The sequence below is a fragment of the Gambusia affinis genome, linkage group LG19, assembly GCF_019740435.1.
Source record: "Gambusia affinis linkage group LG19, SWU_Gaff_1.0, whole genome shotgun sequence".
Classification (NCBI taxonomy): domain Eukaryota; kingdom Metazoa; phylum Chordata; class Actinopteri; order Cyprinodontiformes; family Poeciliidae; genus Gambusia; species Gambusia affinis.
The window spans coordinates 11,265,637-11,289,550 of NC_057886.1; the positions used below are offsets into that span (position 1 = coordinate 11,265,637).

Below are 23,914 nucleotides of genomic sequence, written 5' to 3' on the forward strand. Positions count from 1 at the left end.
CACATCCGGCAGAAAGAAATTGAAACAATTTTTTTTTTGTTTTATTCTTTTTCAAATATAAACTATTTTGTACATTAAATTTGAATTTTCATGTAACTGTATACAATTTTAATTAAAAATTAATACAATTAATTTTTTTCTTTGGTATTAGTTCTAAAGTACTTCTTCAATCTCCAAACATTCTAAAAAATAGAATTTGTGTTTTCATGCGGATATTTTCCATCCTATCTTTTTTTTCTTTTTTATATGTTGGTAGTTTGATGAAGTCAGAATGTGATTGGATGCATCTTTACTCAGAGTCATTCACATTTAGTTTACATTAATGTTATTTTCAGAAGGAAAAAACAACATTGAGATGAATGAGATGAACCGACAAGAGATAGGAAATGCTCGTCCTCCAAAAAGAGAATCTTTACAAAAGATTTTCTAGTACAATAAATAATCTTTGAAAAAAAAAAAAAAAACCCTGAAGCTAGTTTCTGGTAAAAGGGCTGCTTAAGTGAGAAACAACTGTTTGTAATACCTGATATAATCAGACAAATTATAATACTATGTAAATTCTGCCATTTAAAAAAAAATCAATAACAACATACAAATCAATTAACACGATAACAAAGCAATAAATATTTCCAAATGTTAATATTTTACAAATTAAAGCATTTGAAACCAAAACATACAGCAGATGCAAACTATATTCTTGAACAGTGCACATCAATTCCACTAACAAAATTTATGGTGTACTGCATATTTACTTGCAGTCCTAATGCAACACCAGGATTCAGCATATTGACAAGGCTGATACAAGAACTTTACTTTACTAAAAACCATGTGTATCATTTGGTTACATTTTGATTGTTCTTTCTTCAGTGAATGGGAATGGGTAGAGGAGTCAAAAAAATCAAAATCTGTTTCACTGTTTGACTTAGGTTGTCCAAACACAAGAGGGCGCCATTTAATCGTTCAATTTCTTTCCGTACACCAGCAGTACATGAGATTACAAAATAACTGGCAAATACAGCTACTTTCAAAGATGAAACAAATAATAAAAAATGGTCTAATATTTCTGTGTGATTCACAGTTTTTTAAACGTTATTCCATGAGTGAGGTAGTCAGTCATAGTTGATTATAGTCGAACTACTCTTTTACATTTTTTTTTAAAGTTGCTCAAGTAAAATGTATAGATTTAATGTAACTTTACTATCTGCCACTGGTGAAAATTAATAGAACATTACACCTACGTAGACATCCAACATCCAAGACCAGAAAGGAGGCTAGCAAAATTGTGCACAATTAAGTTTAATATTGCAACAGTTTGTTAAAACTAAATCATTCACAATTCAATGGAGCCTGACGTGTGAGAGGAGGAGTTTTCATAGGTGATGGGCAGATCTTGTAGCCCAGAAAACCTAAGATGCAGACAAATTCTTGGCTCTTTAGAGCACCCTAAACAAGGCAATCGCTCTGAATCCCAGAGTTGAATACCATTAGGTGGTGCCTTATAAATATCAAGATGACAACATTTAATTTCCAAAATGGATGAGTGGCACAAATCTAGAATTTTGGAATTTACAAGATTAATGAGAAATTCAACATATAAGTAGGCAAACAGCCATAAGTTATTTGCATACAGAGACAAACTTGTTAAATAGCCCATAAAACCTATGTTCAGAAGCCTGTGTTAATTGTCTTGTTTTTATGGAAAGACCTTTACAGTCATGGAGAATTCGGACGTAAAGTTTAAATTGAGTAGAGGTTGTCAAATATCTACATTTTTAGCTGCAGAGATAATTTCCAAAGGGTCAATATGACAAAAGAAGAGAGAAAGACTCTACACTCAATGGACACTTTGTAACAAATACCTCTTCAGCAGATTTTTAACTAGCTCATAACATGGCAAAGCATTTAGATGTATAGATGTAATGGAGATAATTTGCTAAAGTGAATTTTGGCCTTGTGACTTTGATAGGTTTTTTGGGCAAGATGGAATGATTTGAATATTTTAGAATATTTTGCACCTCCATGTCTTTGGTTTTATAGAAAATGGTCCCAGAAAGAGAAAGAGCCAGTTAGGGATGAAAAATCATTTTTATTGACAGAGTAGAATAGGTTTGATATTACAAAAAAGCAGCAGATAACAACTTGTTACAACCAAAGTATCCGGAATGTCATCTCTACTGGTAGAATATGCACAGGATCAATTTTAAACTCTTACTTGGTCCTGTGAGTCTAGATTTCAGCAGCAACATTCATTCCTGCACAAGGCGATGTATTAGCATAGACTTCACAGTGCACATCTCAGTGCAATAAAGCATTTTTGTGATGTTGGGGTTTTGAAGATTTATATCATCGATATGCAGCTGACAAATTTATAAAAGTCATTTATTAACATTTTAAAATCTTATTGAAGTCTGCACTTCTTAAAGATGATGTCAAATTGTTTTAAGTTAAGCTCCATCTGTACATACTGACACTATTTAATGATAAGAAGATTTGGGCAAAATAATATTTATGACTACAGCATCCACAAGTAAACCATGAGCAGACCTCCACAACTAGACAAATTGCCTTCATACAGTAAGTAAGGCACAGCAACTTTATCCTGGAAGACGATTATCACCTTGTCCTATTTGTGCCTTCTCATTTGGAAAAGTTTGCAAAGTACCGGTCTCCTGCTTCATGACAGCCATTACCGAGTCTGAGGACGCGTCAGCACATGTAACAACTGCTCAGGGCTTAAAGCAGGGTGTGTCTTAAAAGTTCATGTTGCAAACATGCAGCAGTCTGTCTAACAGAGACTCCTTGAATTACATCAGACAACCGATCACTCGCTTCCACGAAAAACAACTGACTGGCCTTTCAAGAAATCACCTTCCACGAATGTCCTGTGCATGTCAAGAATGGCCACTGATATGTTTGCAGCCTGTCATTCATACATAATGAAGGGAATCTACACACATACATCATAAAGAGAGGCTCTGCTTGTGTAGGTATGGTAACAGAGCTGTCACCCTTTGCATTATGGATAGAGTTCTTACGGTAAGCTTGCAAAGCCCATTCAAATGTCCTTTGATGGAAGTTAAAACTTTCACAACTACCCTTTGCAAACACAATATCAGGTAGCAACATCTCTGATAGTTGGGTGCTCCAAAAGAGTGCAAATGAGAGAAAATGTGTTTCAACCTCCCAGGTTTTAAGTGAGCACCTCCACTTATATCAGCTGAAGATGGGAAGCAGATTAAAGTTTCAGGAAGGCTTAATCAGTAAGATGAGCTGGACATTCCTTTCTTGATATGAGTTTTTAGTGACACTGAAACAAGGTCATCAATTATTGAGGTACCACACAAACAAACAGGGTAGGCATTTGAGTCAGTCCCAAAGGCCTAATCCCAACAAAATGCACTTTACATAATTAACAATCGCGTGACATCTTTTTGTAGCTCAGATAAACATAGCTTTAATGTTAAGATATGTGTAAAGTATAATTAAAATGCAATTATTAACAGCATATTGCAAATTTACATGAATGAAAATATAAGAATACTTTGCAAAAGGAGAGAAATATGTATTATTATTACTATTATTATTATTATTATTATTATTATTATTATTATTATTATTATTATTATTATTATTATTATTATTATTATTATTATTATTACATTAACTGACTTTGTACTATACTGTCATACATTGACTACAAAATGTTTTATTTTGGACATTTCTAAATAAATGAAAATATCATTAAATTAGATTTTTAGTGAGGATTAAAATATGTTTTTAATCATGAAAGAAAATATGTAGTTGTCAATGAACCGATATTTCAAATGTTTTACATGTTCTCTATACAGATCAATTGTTTAAAATTACATTGGCAAAATGATAACAATTATTGAATTATTAAGATGCCATTCACACACAAGTTTAGTCTTTCACATAATCTGAAAAAATCTGCAACAGTAAAATGTAAACAAAAGTTTTACATTTTTGCTGTTTTCTTTGCTGAATAGCTGTGTAAAACAGATGTAATGGAGTCAAAGAATATTTGCTGGCTTGAACATTTAGTTTTTTATTTTCAGAAAAAAATCACTTGATTTTCTAATGTGTCTTAAGATTCTTGTTGGCTGGTTTTATGAATAGTTATAGTTTGAATTTAATATGTATTTATTTTCCAGTTTGATATGAAGTTTTTTAATGAAAAGAATAGCAAAAGTCTCCTTCTTTTCAATTATACAGACATATATATTCAATAGGGATATGTGTTTTGATGAGGCCCTCTTCTCAGACTAAAAATAACTTTAGAAAATAATGTTTAAAAGCAGGTATTAAACATATGTTTTATTTCTTTTTATTGTTTATTGGTTTGATGTAAAAACTCTAATTTTAAATGTTACATTTTTAATACTTGTACACGGAAAAATCTTCATAATCAACCGAAATAAGAACTTTCAAACATCCATCTGTGCAGCTCATCTACATAATCCATTTCACTTTTTAAATATTATTCTAATTCATTGGATGGTTCTGTGGATTTATTTATTTTTTTGTTTGTTTGGTTTTCTTTTTTTATCTCAAACTTTTCTGTTACTGTCTTTAACTCATTATGCCCAGTAACAGACATCTACAGCATCATTACCACTTAATATTGCATAACAATTTTCCTTTAAAAGAACAAAGCCAAGACACATTTGACAGATGAGTAGGTCATTCCAGTAATTTGGAACAACACCAGCTGCAGCTAATACCAAGAAAAGAAGAAAAGTTAGAGGAAGGCACTGTTACATGCCAGCTTTGCTGAGGGAGTCACTCTGAAGAAGCCTCTATGAAAACATGTAGACTTTTGTGAAGAAATGGGATAATTTTTAAGATGCTGGTGGTGGAATGATGACCAGGATGACAAACAAGACGTTCAATGGAGTCTTGCCATTCCCAGAGGAACCACATGGTACAGCTGCTAGGTAACTATGATATTCAGCCTTGGATTGCTAAGTGTTCACTGATACAAATCTGACTTCATACTGTACTTTTGCATGGATTATAGTGATGTTCTTTTTCACATAATTACTAGATGTGCAGACTGTTGTCTCAGTGGAAGGAAATATTTTGTTTTAAACATGTGCTGCTCCACATTTCAAGCTCTTTTCATGGTTGCAATGTTCCTTTAAAACCCTTGAAAGCAATGGACCAGTGAGAGCTGAACAAAAGTTCAGTTCTTGAAGTTACTGTATGAAGAGATGATGCATGCTAGAGGCAAATGTGTTAATTATTTTAGCATTAGGCTGAAGTAACGCCATATATAATTTTTATTTTTATTTTTTCAAAAACATCAATGGGTAAAGATGTCCAATATCGGACAATTGTGTCCTCAACAATACTGACTAGTAGATAAAAAAAAACTGAGCCTCTTTGCTGTCCCATTATTGTGCCTCATAGAAATAGGAAAAGGTGACTTGATATTAAAATTTACACTTCAACATACATAGAGAAAAATAAATAAATTCTAAATAGCTAAAAAATGATCATACTTGCTTTTGTAGTACTGCGACTGATTATTTTGCAAACTAGAACGTATGGTATATTTCCCCTTAACTGTATTCCAAATAATGTTTTCTTAAACTTAAATCTAAGATTACACATGAAAATATGTTTATTTGACAGTTTTATTCACATTCTTACTAATGAAAAGGGAGGTGTAAATAGAGTTTTTGAGACCTTGACAAATGATGACTGAAAACAAAGCCTGCTTCCAAAACTGCTGCAGTTTGTCATTTTTTTCCTCACATTGTCTTCTCCACAGAAACAGATCCATGTTCTCTGCTGCTGCTCTACCTCCCACTGCCCTTGAGTCCAGGTAAACTGCTTGTCACATTACCTCGCGTTGCTGTCCCACACCAGCACATCCCGCCGTCAGTGTCGACTTGTTGGCTCACGTTTCCTTCCTGTTTACCGCTCCCGGCTCCTGACCCGCAGGGGTCACTGATCCACTGTGTGTCACTTGGGTTGTGTTACCTTTTGGCTTCCCCCAGGCTCGTCCCTCTTCTAGCTCAGTGGTCTCCCACTCAACCCAAATACCCCCAACCCCCTGTGGCTGCACAGATTAGGATTAGAATCAAAAACTGATAACAGCAGCTGTGAATGCCTGATAATTAAATAAATTTTCTCACTATCTGTCAGCAGTAAGTGGTTAACATAATATATTTAACAACCGTTACCGGATACAACAAACATGGGAAAGAAGGTGATCTGTGCAAATGAGACCAAAACTGATTTTTTTTTTTTTTTTTAATTCCCAATCATTGTGACCATCTCCTCTGTAGAACATAGCGGTGGCAGCATCATCCTGTGGAAATGCCTTTGTTCAGAAGGAAAACTACTGGAAGCCAAAATAGATTTGAGAGTAAGGCTGAGGATAATCTTCCAACAGGAAAACGATCCTAAAAACCAGTTGAACCTAAAGCAGAGAGATTTAGATTAAGCGATAATCATATATTAGAATGGCCCAGTCAAAGTCTGTACCTAGTTTCAATAGAAAATATATAGCGAGATCAATAAATGATCAAGAACTCATAGAATGACTCAAAATTTCTATATTAATTCCAAAGAAAAAATTTATTGAAAAACAGGCGCAAACAGGATAAGCACAAATTGACGCATCCAAGTTTCTTCAAATTTGATGATAAATGCCAGGTTATAGTCTTATTAAGAGAATGCCCAGCATTGTCCATTATATTCTTCATTTAATAAACTACAACTATTTTCACAAACCTCTCTAAAGGCTTCAGAACAAAGTCAACCTACTTTAAGCTTGCCCCAACAGATAATGACAGAATATTTTGCACCCTTCAAAATAGATTTATGAAAGATATGCAACATCTTGCTGCAAACACTGAAGGACCCTTTGCATCCTCAAGCAGTACAGTCTGCTCCGTTCCTCCTTGTATGCTGCTTCACTGTTCCATCTCCGGTCCAATCTGTTGCCAGATGAACATCGAGGCCCTTACGCTCCCCAACAACCTCTTCACCCATGATGGACATATTGTTTGTCAGATTACTGCATTTTACCCAGTGACGCACCAACAAAACGAAAAGAATGAGCAAAAAATATAGTCTTGCACACCATAAGACTGAAACGTTTTCTCATTCTGTTTTTATAAGATGTACCCCAAATTACTTGCAGGTAAAACTGTAGCAAAATTCTTTGTGCAAACTACAGAGTCAGATGGGCTGGTCACAAATCCACACAATTTTCTGATGTTGGGTTATAATGAAATATTGAAAACTATGTATTGATTTCTTTCCACTTACAAATAAGCACTCCCTTATATTGGTTTACACCGTTCCCTATTAAAAAAAACTAAGGCTTGTGGTTGTATTGTGATAAAATGTTAAATAGTTCATCAGGTGTTAAAAGTGTTGTGAAACAAGTGTTTCGCATCACTTCAATTTACTGTGAAATGTCTAAAAAGAAGTCCAAACATCTTTTCAATAAAAATAACAAGACCAAGAAGCATATCTTTGCAAGCAGCTTAAATGAAGCTGCTAAATGTATAACTGCAGAATCTACATTGGTGACCATGACCTCATGCTAATGCCAGGGTATATCCCGTGGGGTAGCTGTGAATATCAGGTGTGTGCTCTAATAGTCAGGTTTCCCCCTACAATCTAGGGATAATTGTAACAACATTAAAGTGGGAGCTCTAAAAATGCTACTCTGTACTCGGATGGGAGAAGAGTGAGGTAGTTGTTAATGTTAATTCCTTGAATCCTGTAAGTGCAGAGGATAGAAATGCAGTATGGTACTGATTTGAAAGTATGGTGGAAGGAGGAACTTCAGAGTGGTGGATATGATAAACTACTGTTTCAATTATTCTTCTCCAAAAATATCTGAACCAGCACTTTTTAAGAGCACTCCTTGAGAACGTGCACTTCCAGTTAGCATAATGCCTTAATTGCATATTCACATTTGTGAGGGCAAAGTTTTTGCATGGTTGGCTGTATGTGTCGAAATTCCCATTTGATTTTTGCAAATGCAAAGGTTTTTATTTGTGCCTGTGTTTTGTTTTCCCAGCCAGAGCGGTGTTGGAGTTTATTTACAAAGCTGAGGTCAGGAGCCACTCGATCTGACCACAGTGACACTCAGGTGGTCAGCAAGGTCACCCCTTGCTACTTTTCCCCTGGCCCCACAGCTCCACAGATCTATGATTTTCTGCCTCCCACACACCCAAATACATGCCCACACACACGCACGCACACATCTGTAGTGCACATACACAGTAGACTTCTTATGTACTCGATACTATCTGATATTTAATCTTATTTACTGTGTGCAAGATAAAGGAAAGTGCACATTCAAGGACACCTCTGTACTGTAAAAGAGCTATGTATAATTTTCTTTCTCTGTATTTTCAACTTTTTTTTCTATTTAAACCACCTTAACTCAAGTTTCAATCTAAGACAATGCTAATTATAAAGAAGCAAAGACAAGCAATTGGGATTAGATTTTATCCTTTTATTTTAGCAGATAGGTGCTTATTAGTTTGGGCAACACAGCTTTATGATGGTCTGAAGCACATGAAGAACCAAAAAGCTAAAAACATGACAGAAATGTATACATTAGTTAAAAGGAATACATTAAAATGAAGACGTGTTTAACTAGGTTGAAAATTACTAAAGTACTAAAGTAGGAGCCCTTAATGTGTTCAATCGAAGGCGATAGGTTAAGATGAGATCTAGATGGAGGGGTTTTCACCAGTTTAGGACAGGACCAAAGCTTGGAATTCTGTGGGGAAAAAAGATATATTTTTATTACAGGTGACTCAGGTCCAGGCATCCATCAGCATAAAGATTAATGAGCAATTTCAAATTTTAGCAGGATAGTTTTGCTACTATATAGTTTGCCAATGATAAGATTGTTCAATCGCTTCAACCAGAAATGTTTCATCTAATCCAGGGTTCCCCAAAGTGGGTCCTCGAGGGCCGGCATCCTGCATATTTTAGTTCTCTCCCTGGTTTAACGCACCTGGATCAAATAATGGCTTGTTAGAAGTCCTAAGAAGAACATTGACATGTTGAAAAGGTTGTTGGTGCCACCAGGGAGAGAACTAAAACATGCTGGATGCCGGCCCTCGAGGACCGACTTTGGGAACACCTGATCTAATCTAACAAACTGTCTTCAGATCCAGCCAACCTTAACCTATGACTCCATGTATGTAGAAATTGTGCTAAAAAATGGCCCAGATGAGATTACTTCTTTTTCACAGCTTTAAAGCTCTGATTTAATTTTTTTTTTTTTTTTACGTAAGAGACATGACTGGTATTGACAATACAGCATGCATTCAGTCGACCCAAGAAGGTCCTATTCAAGAACCCATTTTGGAGTTCAAGCCCACTTAGCTTCAAACCAGACTAATGAGAAATCCACACAAAAATGTTGACCAGGGAGTTGAATGTTTCTCTTTTAGGCTCTGACTTAACTGCATTTTGGAATGACACATCATCCAAACAGAAATTCTCACCTTCCGCTCCAATCTTCCCATCGCTATCATCATCAGCAGCACTCAGGAAGGCCTTGGTCTCCTTGTCCGTCAGGACCCGAGCCCCAGGGCGGAACCTCTGGAGGAAAAACCTGATGGGAGGAAAAGAAGATGCATGAAGCCAGAGGAAACTTTTCATCTGAATGAACAGCAAAAAAAGCACTCAAGGACAATTTGGGAAATAAAACTGATGTCTTATTGAATCAGATGGAAAATAAATAAATAAAAAGAAAATGCCCAAATAACACATGTAGGCATACTGAAAATTAGCTATAACCACTTGAACATGTATGCACATCTGATTACTGTAGCAGGAGAACGTATATTGTGAAAAGCTACAAAGAAGAAATTTGATTTTCTTCCAAAAACCGATGAGGATTACTGCATTTTTTTTCTTCTAAGATGAAGATAATCTTCACAGGAAACAAAAAACGTTGACGACTCACTTCAGCTCTTCCTCCTCAATAAACCCACTGGCATCGTTGTCCAGGATCCCAAAAACCTTCTTCACATCCTGGGGGCTTTTCTTGCTCAGGCCACACAACTGGAAGAACTTCTTTGCACAGAAGGAGTCCGGAGCTGCGAGAAGAGGCATACAGATTTTACTGAAAACTGTCCTGGCTTGGAAATATTGTCATGCAACAATTGTAAAGAGAGATGATTTTTCCATTAGTTATATTTAGAGTTTTAAAAATAGAATTAAAGACTACTTGCAGATGCAAGTAGTCTTGGAAGCAACTATTTACACTTAATAATCTTGCTCAATATGTGTAGCTTCTACAGTAGAACAAATATTGTTATGTTTCAAAAAGGTTTTACTTTCTAGTCAGGAACGCCATCATTTTTGAAGCATTTATTTATATATACTGTTAAATTCTTAATTCAGTAAATAAAAAATGTACTGGAAGTTTATTTGACACTTGACACCTCTTAATTAAGATCTCACGTTTGTCCTTTTTTTTCTTTCTTCTTTTGTTTGTTTTTTCTTTCTTTCTTTTTTTTTTTTACTGATATTACTTCAGTTGTACTTTACAACCAGTGTAAACAAACCTCCCCTTCAAGGAACAAAAAAAGTTAATCAATCTGACAAAAAGAAATTGTTTTGTACAGATCAGACTTCCTTCAAATATTCAAATATTCTCTGACAAAAAAGTCAGAGAATATATGGATATTTGGTACGTTGTGTTTTAGTTTCACCTATACAGTGCTGAAACTAGAAGATCAAATCTGAAGTCTGCCAAGAGAAAGCAATTCTGAAGGAAAGCATCCTTAATGCTAAATAGAATAAAGCACTGTACCAAAGCACTTTGAATACGTGCATAATTATTTAATTGAGCCATCTAATCCATTGTCAGTGGACTGCGGTGGCAACTTGTACATGTGTACAAAGAGATCAAAAAGATATATTAGTGAAAAAGGATACCTTGGCAGTCCTTGATGGCGCTGTCGATGGCATCAGCAGAAAGGACAGATGAGAGCGACATTTTATTCCTGTAGGAAGAACAGCCATGGTGAATTATTAACACATTTAGACAGGTGCGATGTAAAAGGAAGAGCAAAACATTACAAAGTGGCAATAGGCAGCCTGAAACCTGGCAAGTTAGTCACTGATCTTGCAGCCAGCAAATTATCAACTTTTACATAGAACTTTCTGTTTGTTTTTTTTGTTTTGTTTTTTTCATTATTATTATTTATATATTTCTGATGTATTTGCTGCATGCTGTTGGTAATTAGTAAAAGCCAGGATTTCAGATTTTTAAAACATAGTAATGTAAAGAAGCAGACGTGAACTCCGTGAGTCCTCCGCATCTTACCGCGTTAGAAGTTTGCTCCGTGGTCGGACGGTGATGCAGATGAGAGGTGAGGCGCTGTGGTGACTGCTGTCCGTCAAGGAGGATTTATATAGGTCTGAATGCAGTGACAATAGGGATTGCTTGAGTTACCTGACTATGGATCAAATTCTGACTGCCCGCCCCTGATCCGATTTCTCAGCTAACTAATTAACCTTTACTATTTATAACGCGCATGAGCACAGAGATCGGGATGTGGAGTTCCGTAACGCCCTTGTAAATAGCAAATTAAGTCTAGAAGAAAAAAATAAAAAGCCTTTAACTCAACCTCAGCTCCATCATACAGTCCCCTTCCTTTCAACTCCATTATGTAGCTACAGTAAAGGCGGGGAAAGACTGGAAAACGACTGTCTCTCTTCTTTTCTTCCTCTTTTACTGTACCACCCCCATCATATAGATATTATTTTTCAGGCAGCACTTCCAAAACAAGGATCTTAGCAATATATTTAGGAATAAGGGAAGCTCCATCTTTGATGCTATTATTGGTTGATCGTATGAAAACTTGTTTCTAATGTCTTTCTTTGGAAAGCTTAAGGTTCCCATGATCGAATATCATCAAAAGAATAAAAAAAAAAAAAAGAAAAAAAAAAGAAAGAAACAAAACGTCATGTCAGGGAAGCTCACAATTCTAACCTTCTCATTTACACTGACTTCGAGTGCGGGAGGTGGGGAGATCCATGAAAATGCTTTGTCACTTGTACAGATTAAGGTCACTTTGACGTCCCAAACGGTGATGATGGGAATTGTATTTATTCATTGATCAGACCAGCCAGACGGATCGGGAAACAACAGCGATCAAAAGTCTTGTGACATGAGGACGTGTCCAAAATACCTGGAACTAGCGGCATGGGGATTACCCTTTGTTCTGAGTCCCTGATAACAAAAGACCACCTCTTCGTGTCAGTTACAGGAAATCTTTGTACTGATGCACTTTCATTCGCTTCTGTCAGTAAATGACACAGTTTTGCGTAAAGGTCAACCTGAATTTTGTTTTAAGCCTGGAAAAAAAATGCGCTGTATCATTGCTGAGTAAGTTCTCTGTGTGTTAGGCTGCAAATGTTATCTCTTTAGACACCAGGAGTCGATATTCTGGAGTAGAAATCCACTTATCACTGAAAGTCAGCAGTTAGATTTTAACCTATATATAAAATCAGTAAAACTTAACAAAATGCATGAGGAATGCATTCAAATGAACCTTTTCTGTTGCAAATTGACCAAAACTTTAAACACAGTAGAAAATATTTGTCAAAATCACACCAAGTATGCATAGTCAGCAGTTCCTAAGCAGCACTGCATTGTTCTTTAAGATCAAGAAACTCAGCTGGTTCTAACCTCTAAAGTCTGACTTTAACAGAAGCAAAAGCCTAAATTCTTGATTGAACTCCAAAACCATAAGATACAAATTGGGGTTTGTTAATAGATGAAGTAGTTATAGTTCAACCATTTTTACACATTATATTTACAAAATAATATGCTTGATTAATTTGTAAAGAATGCTATAATCAACAATTCATACTTTTTATATAGTATATGTATCACAAAGCCTAATACATACTGCTATATAAGAATGTAAATCAGACCAAACACACCTGTTTTCAGGATTACTGAAATTGTTGTTTCAGTAATACTGTTTTCAAGACCCTAAATAAAACTCGGTTTTTCAAGGGCCACAGAACTTTAACCACAGGAATCTTGAAGTGGATCTTTGTTACACTTTGTGGCAACATTGAGCCCATTTGCATTAATGAATAAATAGCTTTGTTCTTTCTGATTCCTCTCGAGTATTATTCAGCTACCAACTGGTCAGTGAGGCCTCTCAGCAGCTGACGTCTGACAAGCTGCTGAAATGTGCTGGTGAAGTTAGACTTCATTTAGGAGGTAAAAAGAAACTCAATCATCTCATTATGGCTCAGTGTGAAAAAGAGACCAAGGACGCAGGATGGAGTGGAGTGATGCCACTTTACCTGGAAGGGGTGCATGATGTCATGCATCCCCACTGATACCACCTTAACTATACTGTTACAGGTCAATCATTTATTTACATCTGCTAGTGCTCTGTAAGAGCGCATATGGGGAGACAGGACATGGTGTTTTCTCACCTCTCTGGGGCAAAGGAGACTGACAGATGACAGTGAGAGAAAAAAATCTGTCTGTGTAGCAAAGCAAAAAAAGAGGAAGTAATCAGTTTGGTAGCACATCAGTTTTTCAAACAAGATTATTATAATTTACTAATCATTATTTTATTAAGAAATCTTTTCACTATCTAAGATAAAATGACCCTTTGTTAGTCCCACTAATGGTAAATTTAAGTGTTAAAACATGTCATTATTGGTAAACTCAAACAAAGTGCATGTACAGGTAATCACCGACATTTACTTTTTTTTTACATTTGGTTTTTAGATTTTGTATGCTATACCTATTAAAAACACAAGCACGTCGGGAGTAATTTTTGAAATCAAATGAAAAATCTGAACAGTTTAAATGTGTTTGGTCCATTTTTGAACAATAGTAAACAAACATTTTAATAAAGACCAAGGAACACAGCAGACAGATCAGGGATAAAGTTCTGGAGGGGTTTAAAGTAGAGTTATGGAAGAAAGAAAATCCCAACCTTTGAACATCTCACAGAATTCTGTTCAATTTATCATCCAGAAATGAAAAAAAAAAAAAAAAAAAAAAAAAAAAAAAAACATGGCACAATTGTTGAAATACCAAAACATGGCCATCCATGTTGATCAGAGCAGCCAAAAGGCTCCTGGTGAGCATGAGGGGTACAGGAAGGTTGAGGAGATCCAGAGATCAGGTGGGAACATGTGTTCACAGGAAACTGTGAACAAATACAATTTGGTCAATTGTTGAAATTAATGTTTAAAAAAAAAGAAACAAAAAAAGTTTTCATACCTTGCTCACCAGATGCTCTGGTCAAATGAGACCAAAAGTGAACGTTTTTTGTATATACGCAAACTGCTGCAATTGTTTGAAAATTAACACTCTAACCAAAAAATACTGTCTGTAAAATATGGTGACTGCAGCAACATGATGGATGACCAAATACAGTAACACTGGGTAAGAGGTTCAGGCCTACTCAAAATACAAATATAAAATTGCTATTCACTGATGATAAGCATTAACTACTTCACAAAAAAAAGATATTTCTTTTTACTGAGAGAGTCTGAATATAGGCTAAGTGATGAGCACAAATCTGACCAAAAACTATTATTGAAATTAGGTATTCCTTTCCTTCTACTTCATAACTGTCTTCTATTATATAAAATGTCAGCAAACTCGGGTGACCTTTTTATCATTTTTAGATGTGACAAAAATAAAAAAATGGTATAAATGCATTGGAAAGTACCATATGAACATAGACATTTATTATTGAAATAGTGTTTGAAGTAGTTATTTCGAACACTTTTGTCCAAATTACAGAACAAATAGATCCTAAAAAAAATTGTAAAATGGGCGGTAAGAAATAATCAGAAGGATGATACATTTTTTCTGATGTTTTCAAACGGCTGAAGGGCAACTTGGAATCTCCATACTACCATCTAGTGGTTGTAGTGTGAAACTACAAAAAGGAGCAAATGATTTATGTATTGTTAGACCTCTCTCAGTTTGTACTGGAGTTCATGTGCTTAATAGTATGCCATTAAACGGGGTAACAATTATTTGGATATCTCATAAAAGTGGTGATACATTTTTCTAATTTCTTATGATAGTTAAAACTTTGGGGCCAGGGACTAAACCTCAGGATAATGGAGTAGGTAGGGCACTAGATTTGGAAACACATAATACAAGTGAAATGGCAAAATAATATTTTTGAGTGGGCTGCACAGTGGCGCAGTTGGTAGAGCTGTTGCCTTGCAGCAAGAAGGTCCTGGGTTCGATTCCCGGCCGGGGATCTTTCTGCATGGAGTTTGCATGTTCTCCCTGTGCATGGTGGGTTCTCTCCGGGTTCTCCGGCTTCCTCCCACAGTCCAAAAACATGAATGTCAGGTTAATTGGTTTCTCTAAATTCTCTCTAGGTGTGAGTGTGTGTGTGAGTGTATTGTTTGTCTTGTATGTCTTTGTGTTGCCCTGCGACAGACTGGCGACCTGTCCAGGGTGTACCCCGCCTCTCGCCCGGGACGCAGCTGGAGATAGGCACCAGCAACCCTCCCGACCCCATTAGGGAAGAAGGGTGTTCAGATAATGGATGGATGGATGGATGGATATTTTTGAGTGTCCATCCAAGATTAAGGTCTTGAACTCACTGTTACACATGGCTGTTAAACCCTGGTAAAGTGGATCTAAATAATTTTGACTAGAAGTTCTCTTGAGAGTTTTAAAATCTCTTTTTTAGTGGCTTTTTTGCACTTTTTTTGTGTATAGATTGCATGAAAAATGTTCCTGACCGTCTGAGCCAGGTTTCAAGTCATCATGCATTTGACATAGTTTCCTTTTCTAATGCTACTTCTCCAACCCAAAAGGGGTCATGTGAGCGAAATGATACAAAAACAAAGAGGTAAGACAGTTGTAAAAGAATATTTTATTTTCTTTTACTTTTAGTTCCTGGAAAGTGCATTATAGATTTTACAGTTAGCAAAATTCATATTTAAGACATGAACACAACCGAGCGACATTCACAATCATCACCTTTTGGACAGTGTGTTGCATAGAGGAGGAAACGTCCCTTAAGCAAATGTATAAAAATTATTTATATTCAGATGAAAAGGGGGGAGGTCGATGTGGGCATTGTTGTTCCATCAGAGCATGTGTTGTTGGTCATGTTGCCATCTTTATGCCTTTACCATAGCAGCGAACTCTGCAGGGTAGACAGAGACATAAAATCACAGAAAGTTGTACATTTGTTTAAACAAAGGAATGTCCAACGAGCGTCTCGGCACGTACCATCAGCGCCAATCTTGCCATCTCCGTCGCTGTCACCGGCTTTGAGGAAAACCTTGGTCTCACCGTCGGTCAGTGCACGGGCACCTCCGCTGAAGTTCTGCAGAAACAGCCTGCCACAGACACAAGAGGTGCTCATTTAATATTATTGATCAAAACACATCGCAAATAGACCAAATAAGGCAGCTATACTGAAAATACAATGCAAAGGTGGGTTAAATAAGCATATTCATGGACATTTTTATTTATAGCTATTCATGGTCGCTCAGTCCTTATCTCAGGTCTCAAAGACGTTGAAGGTCAGACTAGTTTGGTCCATCTGATCAACCCCCAAAACTCTCCAAGCACATTTAAACACCAAAAAGCATCTTTATATACATGTCATCTCACTTTGCAACCACTTTGTTCAGGGAAAGTTTCTTTTCTTGGCAAGATTTTGCTTGGTAGGGCAGGTGTCACCTCGAGAAAGATTTAAAAGGATCTCCCAGATGGGGGCCACTGTTAAACTTGAGATGGCACAAGGGAATACATAAAGAAATGTACTGCATGCTGTTGTTGGATTACAACTGCAAGTAAAGGAGTGAGTAGGCTGCAATCCAAAAAATTCTCTCTAAGTAAGACTTTCTGGACCAAATTTATAGGATAGTCATAACCGCCTAAGTCTACCGTTCTAATGTTACTACTGAATAGTATTTAATCTTAATTTAACATCATAAGATGAGCACCACGGCCCTTAAAGGTCTCCCATATAAATGTAGAAATCCATTTCCTCTTGCATTCCTGCAGTATCTTGTGTCAGTTGACACTGTAATATTACTATATTACTAAAGCAATTGCTACCGAATGTATGAAGCCCATTTTGTCCAGCCATGCATCTTACTTCAGCTCTTCCTCCTCAATGAAGCCACTCTTGTCCTGGTCAATGATGGCAAAGGCCTTCTTGACATCGTCAGCACTCTTTCCGGCCAGACCGCAAGTCTTGAAGAACTTCTTGTAGTCGAATGAGTCCGCGCCTGAAATCAGCAGAGCTTATTATGCTACTGAGACCAGAGGCAAATATCAATAAGAATAAGGATACAAAAAATTAAGCAAGAGTGAAAAAGTAGAGAAGAATCACCTTTGCACTCATCCAGGGCTTTAGTAATGTCAGCATCACTCAGTACACCTGCGAAAGCCATTTTGATCTGCAGAGATAAAACACTGATTAATTTAAACTTTTGTAAAAGCAGTTATCCCTAAAGAAACAGCCTATTTATATAAACGACTTGATTATAGTTCACTGCATTGCAAAAAAAACAATCACAAAGCTAAAGAAACAGAATTTTGATCGCTCCAAAAAAATTCACACCATGTCTTGCAAACAAAAAATGCTGTTTAAATAGTTGTCTTTTGGCTTTCCGAGTAGAATAAACAGAACAAGAAAGGTTTCCAATTTGAAATACTTAAGTCCAATTCTCTCTGAAGTGCAGGTTTTGCATTGCTTCACTCCTTCCGTGAAGCTGAGATTGACAGTTGCAACTATTGCAAGATGCTGAGGTCTGACCAGTAATCCACGGTTCTCTTTTTCTTTTTTTTTTAAATGCTGACGCTCCCAAATATAGGCATTCAGTGTGTTTCTTTAGATGCTGCAATGCAGTGAGATCCTGAGCAAACCCAATGTCAAAAGAAATAAAGAGCAAAAAGGTTTTTCAAGGATGCAAGTCTGGATGCGGGTCCCGCATTTTCTCGTCCCTTTCCTCTCTTCCTTCAGACTCACCTCGGTTGTGCCTTTTGCTTTGTAGGGTACAGATGATACAGACAAGACTGGAGTCGACTGCAGTGACCATCCTGGTGCTCCCAATGACCTTTTATATACTGTCACGCTGTGGAAATCTGAAGCATAAGATAACTGACACCGTGCTGAGGAGGAGGTGGAGGAGGAGGAAGACGAAGGAAGGGATTGGGGGGGGCTCGTACTGCAGCTACAGAGCGGTCTATTTTAAGTTTCAAAAATGAAGACGCTTAAAAGGTGCGTTTGAAAAAGTCTTTAATGTCCCTGGCTGCTAAGAATAGGCCTGTGCACTGCTGATGTGGGCGAATTGGAAGGGCTGCTGCCAACCCGTAACCATATTCATGAGGATACTCAGCATGCATGCATTATAGCTGGAGTAAGTTGGATAAACTGGTTGTTTTTGCTACTTTTAACACTAACCAGCTTTAAGGTATGATTTAACCTCTTCTTTTGGTAAATCTATTGCTCTTGTGTTTCATTTTGAGCAGAGCACAGTTTTATGTATTTGAGGCATTATTTGAATACTGTGAGGAAGAAGAAATAAATTTACTTTGTAAAGAAAGTGGTTTCCTTGTTACATGTCAGCAATAGGTATATAAGCCCAACCTTTGAAGAAATATTTTGTGTTTCTTTATAAAAATAAAAAAAAGAATAATTTTTAGATTTTAAAGGAAATAGAAGATGATGTTTAGAAAAAAATCTCAGTCAGCCCTATTTTGACCATTTCATCTTCATCGAGCATTGAAGGAAATGTTTATTTCTGTGTTAGAGGGTGGATCAATTCTGAAAACAATGCTCAATGTTATTAAATGCTTATGAGGGCTTTGTCATTTTTTTTCTGACAGAATAATTTAATAACTCTGTAGAGGATAAAACTGAGGATTTATGGCCAATAGGTGGCAGCATAATGCTGTGGGGTAAGCTGCAGCCCTTGAGCCTCTCTCTGTTTTGACCACCGCCTGACTGTAACTAGGTGAGGTTGTTATCTGATAGGGATGAGGGTTTACATTTTGCTCACTTGCAATTCCCAGGACTTTTGAAACCCACTGCAATTGCAATCTGGCTTCAGAAAGAAAAGTAAGCTTAAAATTAAAATAAGCTTTTTGAAGCTAATGCACTGTTTTAGACTGTTCTACCATCCAAAAAAGATGTTTACTGCAAAGAAAGTGAATAAATAAAGTGAGTAATTTGCTAAAAAGTTCTTAAACCAGTGTAGCTATTTGCAGTGGGTTTGAGCCAGGAAGCAGCCCCGCTGCTGAGACAGTGAGTGTTATTAGCCATCCTGTTGCCACAGCACATCATTTTACTGATTATGCAGCACTTGTAGAAGAAATAGATCTTGGAGTAGTTCATCTAATTACCCAGCTATTTATTGCAGAGTTCCCTGGGTCTAAAGAAGCATGTGAGCAAAGCCCCGGGGCAATTCCCAGCACATTTCCCAAGCCCTGGCCAATGTCCAGCCACGCTCCCCTTCCCATTAACCAATTATAAGAACAAGTGCCGGGCAAGTCATCTAACCCATTGCTTAGCAACTCTTGAGCATTCAAAAGCTGTGGCATATGAGGACTCACTTGACACTGGCTCTTCATTAGCCCCATTGTGTTGAAATGATTTCTGTTAGGAAATGCAGCGCACTCAGCCAAAGACTGACCTGAACAAGATGACTTCACACCAAAAGAGTATTTATTCCTGGTTTTTCACTCTTCCTCAAAAGTGCAGATGGTGTTGTACAGTTTGCACAAGTCATCATTTCTGAACACATAACACAGTTTGAGTAACATTAACAGCAAAATATGTCTTCCATGTTGAGAAACAGTTCGCAGGCAACTCATAAATAAGGTATAAAAAATATTCTTTCAGCTGGTGATTAATGAATCTTTGAGGAGTTTGCGGTTCCATGAAAAGAAGTGGATCTTGGTCAGTGGAAATTTATGCCTTTACGAGGGCAGCAAACTCTGCAAAGATAGAATGAAACTGCTGTTAGTTGCAGAAAGTAGGGAATCATTGCAAAAAATTTATTGGTGTAAGACTCATTGAGCCGATTCTGACCAAGAGTTACGATTTATACAATTCAATGGCCAAAGTGCAAAAGCTTCTGTCTGCAGGATTGTCTCATTGGTAGATTTCACTTTAGATGATGAGAACAAGTAAAGCTGCTTATAGTCAGTCTGCATGCAAGAAAACACTTCTTGTGACAAAGAATTAATCTGATGAAGCAAAAATTCCAATCAAGGTCTATGAAAAAGCAACCACTATTTTTCAGAAAAGAGGTTTTGTACTTTGGCATACTGATATTTTAAAAAAGTTGTAGTTCAGTTCTTTTAAGTTTATGCAAAGAACTCTTACCATCAACTCCGATCTTGCCATCACCATCGCTGTCACCAGCGGCAAGGAAAGTCTTAGTCTCCTTGTCGGTGAGTGCCCTGGCACTGGGAGAGAAGTTCTGCAGGAACAGCCTGACGAGTGGACAAAAGAGTAAGAATTATACCAATGCAGGTAAACTTTAATTAATTATTCAAATCTTTTTTTGGTCTTTTAAATAGTTAGGAAAATGTAATGCATGACCAAGCAGGTCAAAAAATATTCAAATCGCCTAGAGTGTGGTCAAGCCCAGCCCTCAAACAGAAGGATGACTGTGCAAGACTAGAAAGCAATGTCAGATTTTATCCATATTTTAAGCCAATAAGATTTTAATTTAGCAGCGCTAAGTGTTCAAGTAATGTCTTACTTCAGCTCCTCCTCCTCAATGAAGCCACTGTTGTCCTGGTCAATGGTGGCAAAGGCCTTCTTGACATCATCGGAGGACTTGCTGGCCAGGCCGCATGCCTTGAAGAAACTCTTGTAGTCAAAGGAGTCAGCAGCTGAAAATGCACATTTCATCTCCATTAGTGCCCTATACGTCAGCAACAAGGTGTGGATGACTCAGGGTAGCTGTAGCTGGCAGTTTCTGAGGCACGTTCGTGAAACTGAGAGCTTGGTAAAGTCTTCCTCTCTGCTCTTAGCTACTTTGCTAAGTTTAAATGATGCAGTGCTATGTGAAAATAGAGGAAAAGTCTCACCTGCGCAGCCATCCAGGGCAGCCTTGACATCAGCATCGTTGAGACCAGCGAAGGCCATTTTTTATTCTTGGGATGAAAAGAAGACAAATCTCAAGGTTAGAATGAGCATCTGAAATACTAACAAGTTCTTATGTTGTTACAGTGGAAAGAAAATTTAAAGCATCAACCAAAACGACTATGGCAACATGCTCTTTGGCCTTTTATGCCTAACAAAAGCATAGATTTTAGGTTATAAAATACCAGATGAAAAATTATTCCTTTCCTCTCATAGCTTCAGATAAGAGTTGCTTCCTTTTTTTCACTTTACAAACCTTTGAAACATCATAAGCATCAATGTTTGCAACTGGCTAAACAGCTTCCCTTTGCCTCAGGATGTTTCTTCACTGGAGCCTACTGACTATTCATCCCAAAGCGTTTAGCTGTGAATGCACTTAAGAAACGATGCTCTCACCAGGAGACCAGATCACACAGGCATGAATATCTATCAAACATGTTTTTTAAATGCAGCTGAAAACATTCGCTGCTGCGACAACATGAGTCAGTCTAGCTCTAGCCAACCAGCATTCTTCCAAAAAAACGTTGATCCTCTGAAATGAAAAGGCCCCATTTGGCCAACTTTAGCGTTAACTGAAATGTCCTGAGGTCCATGTATTTGCTGCCTAGGTTGGTTCCATTTCTCCCTACAGCTGGTAGTCCACAAAGATCCCCCTCCTCTGAATCCGCTTCCACCCGCAGTGTGATCTGCAGAAGTCGGGGTAGCTTTCAGAAGGTGCATGTCCCACTCACCTTTGCTCTGCGGTGAGGCGAGTGAAAACCAAGGCGGACTCGAGTGAATGCCAAAAGCCTCTTTCCCCCCTCTCTTATATATCCTTGAGCAACACCATTTACAGACGTTTGAGTCTCAGTATCAGGTACCAAGATGCATGGGTTTCGAAAAAATGTGTCTAGTAGTCTGGAACTATTTTTAGGTGAACAAATGAGGATGCTACCATGTGTGCTCAGGCCTATAGCTAGACATGTGGAAACTCGAGCACGCCAGAAGCTCGTCGATTTCATGGCACATGTTGCAATCGTATTATGATTTACAACCAACATTTGAAATGTTGATTTTAATATTGAAGTACTATAAATGTGCATATGTAAGAATGCAGGGCACGGTCACTTTATCCTAGGCGATGATGAGAAGTGAACACCAAGTACCTGCAGCCACTTGGTGTTTAATTTAGTGATTACTATAGAGACAAAATAATTATTTAAGACCATTGGTAGAATTTGCTCCCCACATGAACATGTCATTCAAAAATCTCAAAAGGAGAGGTTTTTTTTCTTATGATGAGCTGTGATTTTTTTGGACCATCCTTTTACCAGACAGATTCTTCTACATTTCACTGATAAGCAGTAAAGTTTAATTTTAATAAATCACTGCATTCAGTGTCATTCAAGTGTCTTTTATTTCAAGTTATTACAAGCTGTGTAAGTCATACTTTTTTTTTTCCACTTTTCATTTTTAAATGAAGTAATACAGTTTTTGATCACTTCACTTGGCCTGTGCCTCCAGGCCTAAATGTAATCATGTGTCCAAAGTAAAGGATACAGTATCTTTACATGAGTTTAACTGAACCTCCACTGGCAGGGTCACATTTCAAATGTACCAGCAACATGTCTAAACCGGAACAGGACTTTGAGGTCTGTACCACCAGATCTCTGTCCTTAGTAGGCAATCTGCCAATCATCTGGACTATTTTTTGCATCCCAAATCAGTTTGTGTATTAACAAGGTGACAATTTGATGACGATTTTATTTTCATACCTTCTGTTAATTTAGTTGTCAGCCTTTTGCGCATAGGTAATATGCAGTCTAGATATTTCTAGAAATTTCTGATACTGATGAATATTTCACCCAGACTCAGCAGTAATTTGAGAGTCCCCCTCCAGACAGAAGTACAAGCCCTAATATGAGAATCGGGACAATTCAAGAAGGTGCTCTTGTAATTAAATGCAAGACATGAATAAAATTACATACATATAATTGCCTTGCTAATGTCTGCATCCTTTTGTCACTATTTCATTACTATTTGTGCAAGGAATGCCTGATTTATGTTGTCTGCTTCAATGCTGAGCTTGCTTCAAGTTATTATAAACATTTTTTTTATTTTTACAAAAGAAGTCCATTCATCCCACCTTGTTTTTTTTTTTTGCTTAGTTTCTTTTTGTTTTTTGCCAATAGCTAAAAGTCAATCAAACTGAATTGAGACCACATCACTGTAATTTTTTGTGTTACTATTATTATAATTGGGGCAGGTCTTTAACTGGACAATCCTGACATGAAAACCAGATCATTCATAGGCTCACCATAAACCATCTCATTGTTGCTCTGGCAGTACAGGATGTTCAGGATGTACTTACATTTCATTTTGAAGTCAAGAGGTTTTCTTTCATCTATCTTTAAGTCTGATCAGCTTCTCTGCTGATGAAAAGTCCTCACAGAATGATACTGCCATGTTGTGCTAAGGGTGATATCCAGTGTTAACATCCCATCTCAGATAATATTTCTGCATGATGTGTTTGTCTCCTTAACCAGCTTGATTTTATTTAGAATTATTTATAATATTTTGTGACCTCAAAGAGTACATGCTGATGATGGGAAGCTACTGGTCTGTAGCCACAGCTACCCTGGGACAGTCTGACAGAAGCAAGGCTGCAATTTTGCATCATCAGCCCTTTTGACCAACCCCACCAGGCAGGGCGGGTAAAGTGCCTGGCCCAAAGACACAAACAACAAGGGCGAGGAATCGAACCAGCAACCCACTGAGTGCAG

General features: G+C 37.2%; 3 protein-coding genes across 3 annotated transcripts; all 3 read right to left on the bottom strand.

Moving 5' to 3' along the window:
* Positions 1-8,491: 8,491 nt before the first annotated feature.
* pvalb8 (parvalbumin 8) lies at positions 8,492-11,491 on the bottom strand. Its single transcript, XM_044101163.1, has 5 exons — positions 11,345-11,491; positions 10,954-11,021; positions 9,977-10,109; positions 9,513-9,622; positions 8,492-8,776 (listed from the first exon to the last, which is right to left on the bottom strand). The coding sequence occupies exons 2-5, from the start codon at positions 11,012-11,014 to the stop codon at positions 8,751-8,753; spliced, it is 330 nt and encodes a 109-aa protein (XP_043957098.1). The 5' UTR covers positions 11,015-11,021; positions 11,345-11,491; the 3' UTR covers positions 8,492-8,750.
* A 4,397-nt stretch (positions 11,492-15,888) lies between these two features.
* On the bottom strand, positions 15,889-18,157 carry LOC122822470 (parvalbumin beta-like). The gene is made up of 5 exons (XM_044101164.1): positions 18,024-18,157; positions 17,385-17,451; positions 17,148-17,280; positions 16,271-16,380; positions 15,889-16,184 (listed from the first exon to the last, which is right to left on the bottom strand). Exons 2-5 carry the CDS (start codon positions 17,443-17,445, stop codon positions 16,159-16,161), a joined length of 330 nt encoding a protein of 109 aa, XP_043957099.1. The 5' UTR covers positions 17,446-17,451; positions 18,024-18,157; the 3' UTR covers positions 15,889-16,158.
* A 1,546-nt stretch (positions 18,158-19,703) lies between these two features.
* LOC122822471 (parvalbumin beta 2-like) lies at positions 19,704-22,008 on the bottom strand. Its single transcript, XM_044101165.1, has 5 exons — positions 21,884-22,008; positions 21,098-21,163; positions 20,767-20,899; positions 20,385-20,494; positions 19,704-19,993 (listed from the first exon to the last, which is right to left on the bottom strand). Exons 2-5 carry the CDS (start codon positions 21,153-21,155, stop codon positions 19,968-19,970), a joined length of 327 nt encoding a protein of 108 aa, XP_043957100.1. The 5' UTR covers positions 21,156-21,163; positions 21,884-22,008; the 3' UTR covers positions 19,704-19,967.
* Positions 22,009-23,914: the final 1,906 nt, after the last annotated feature.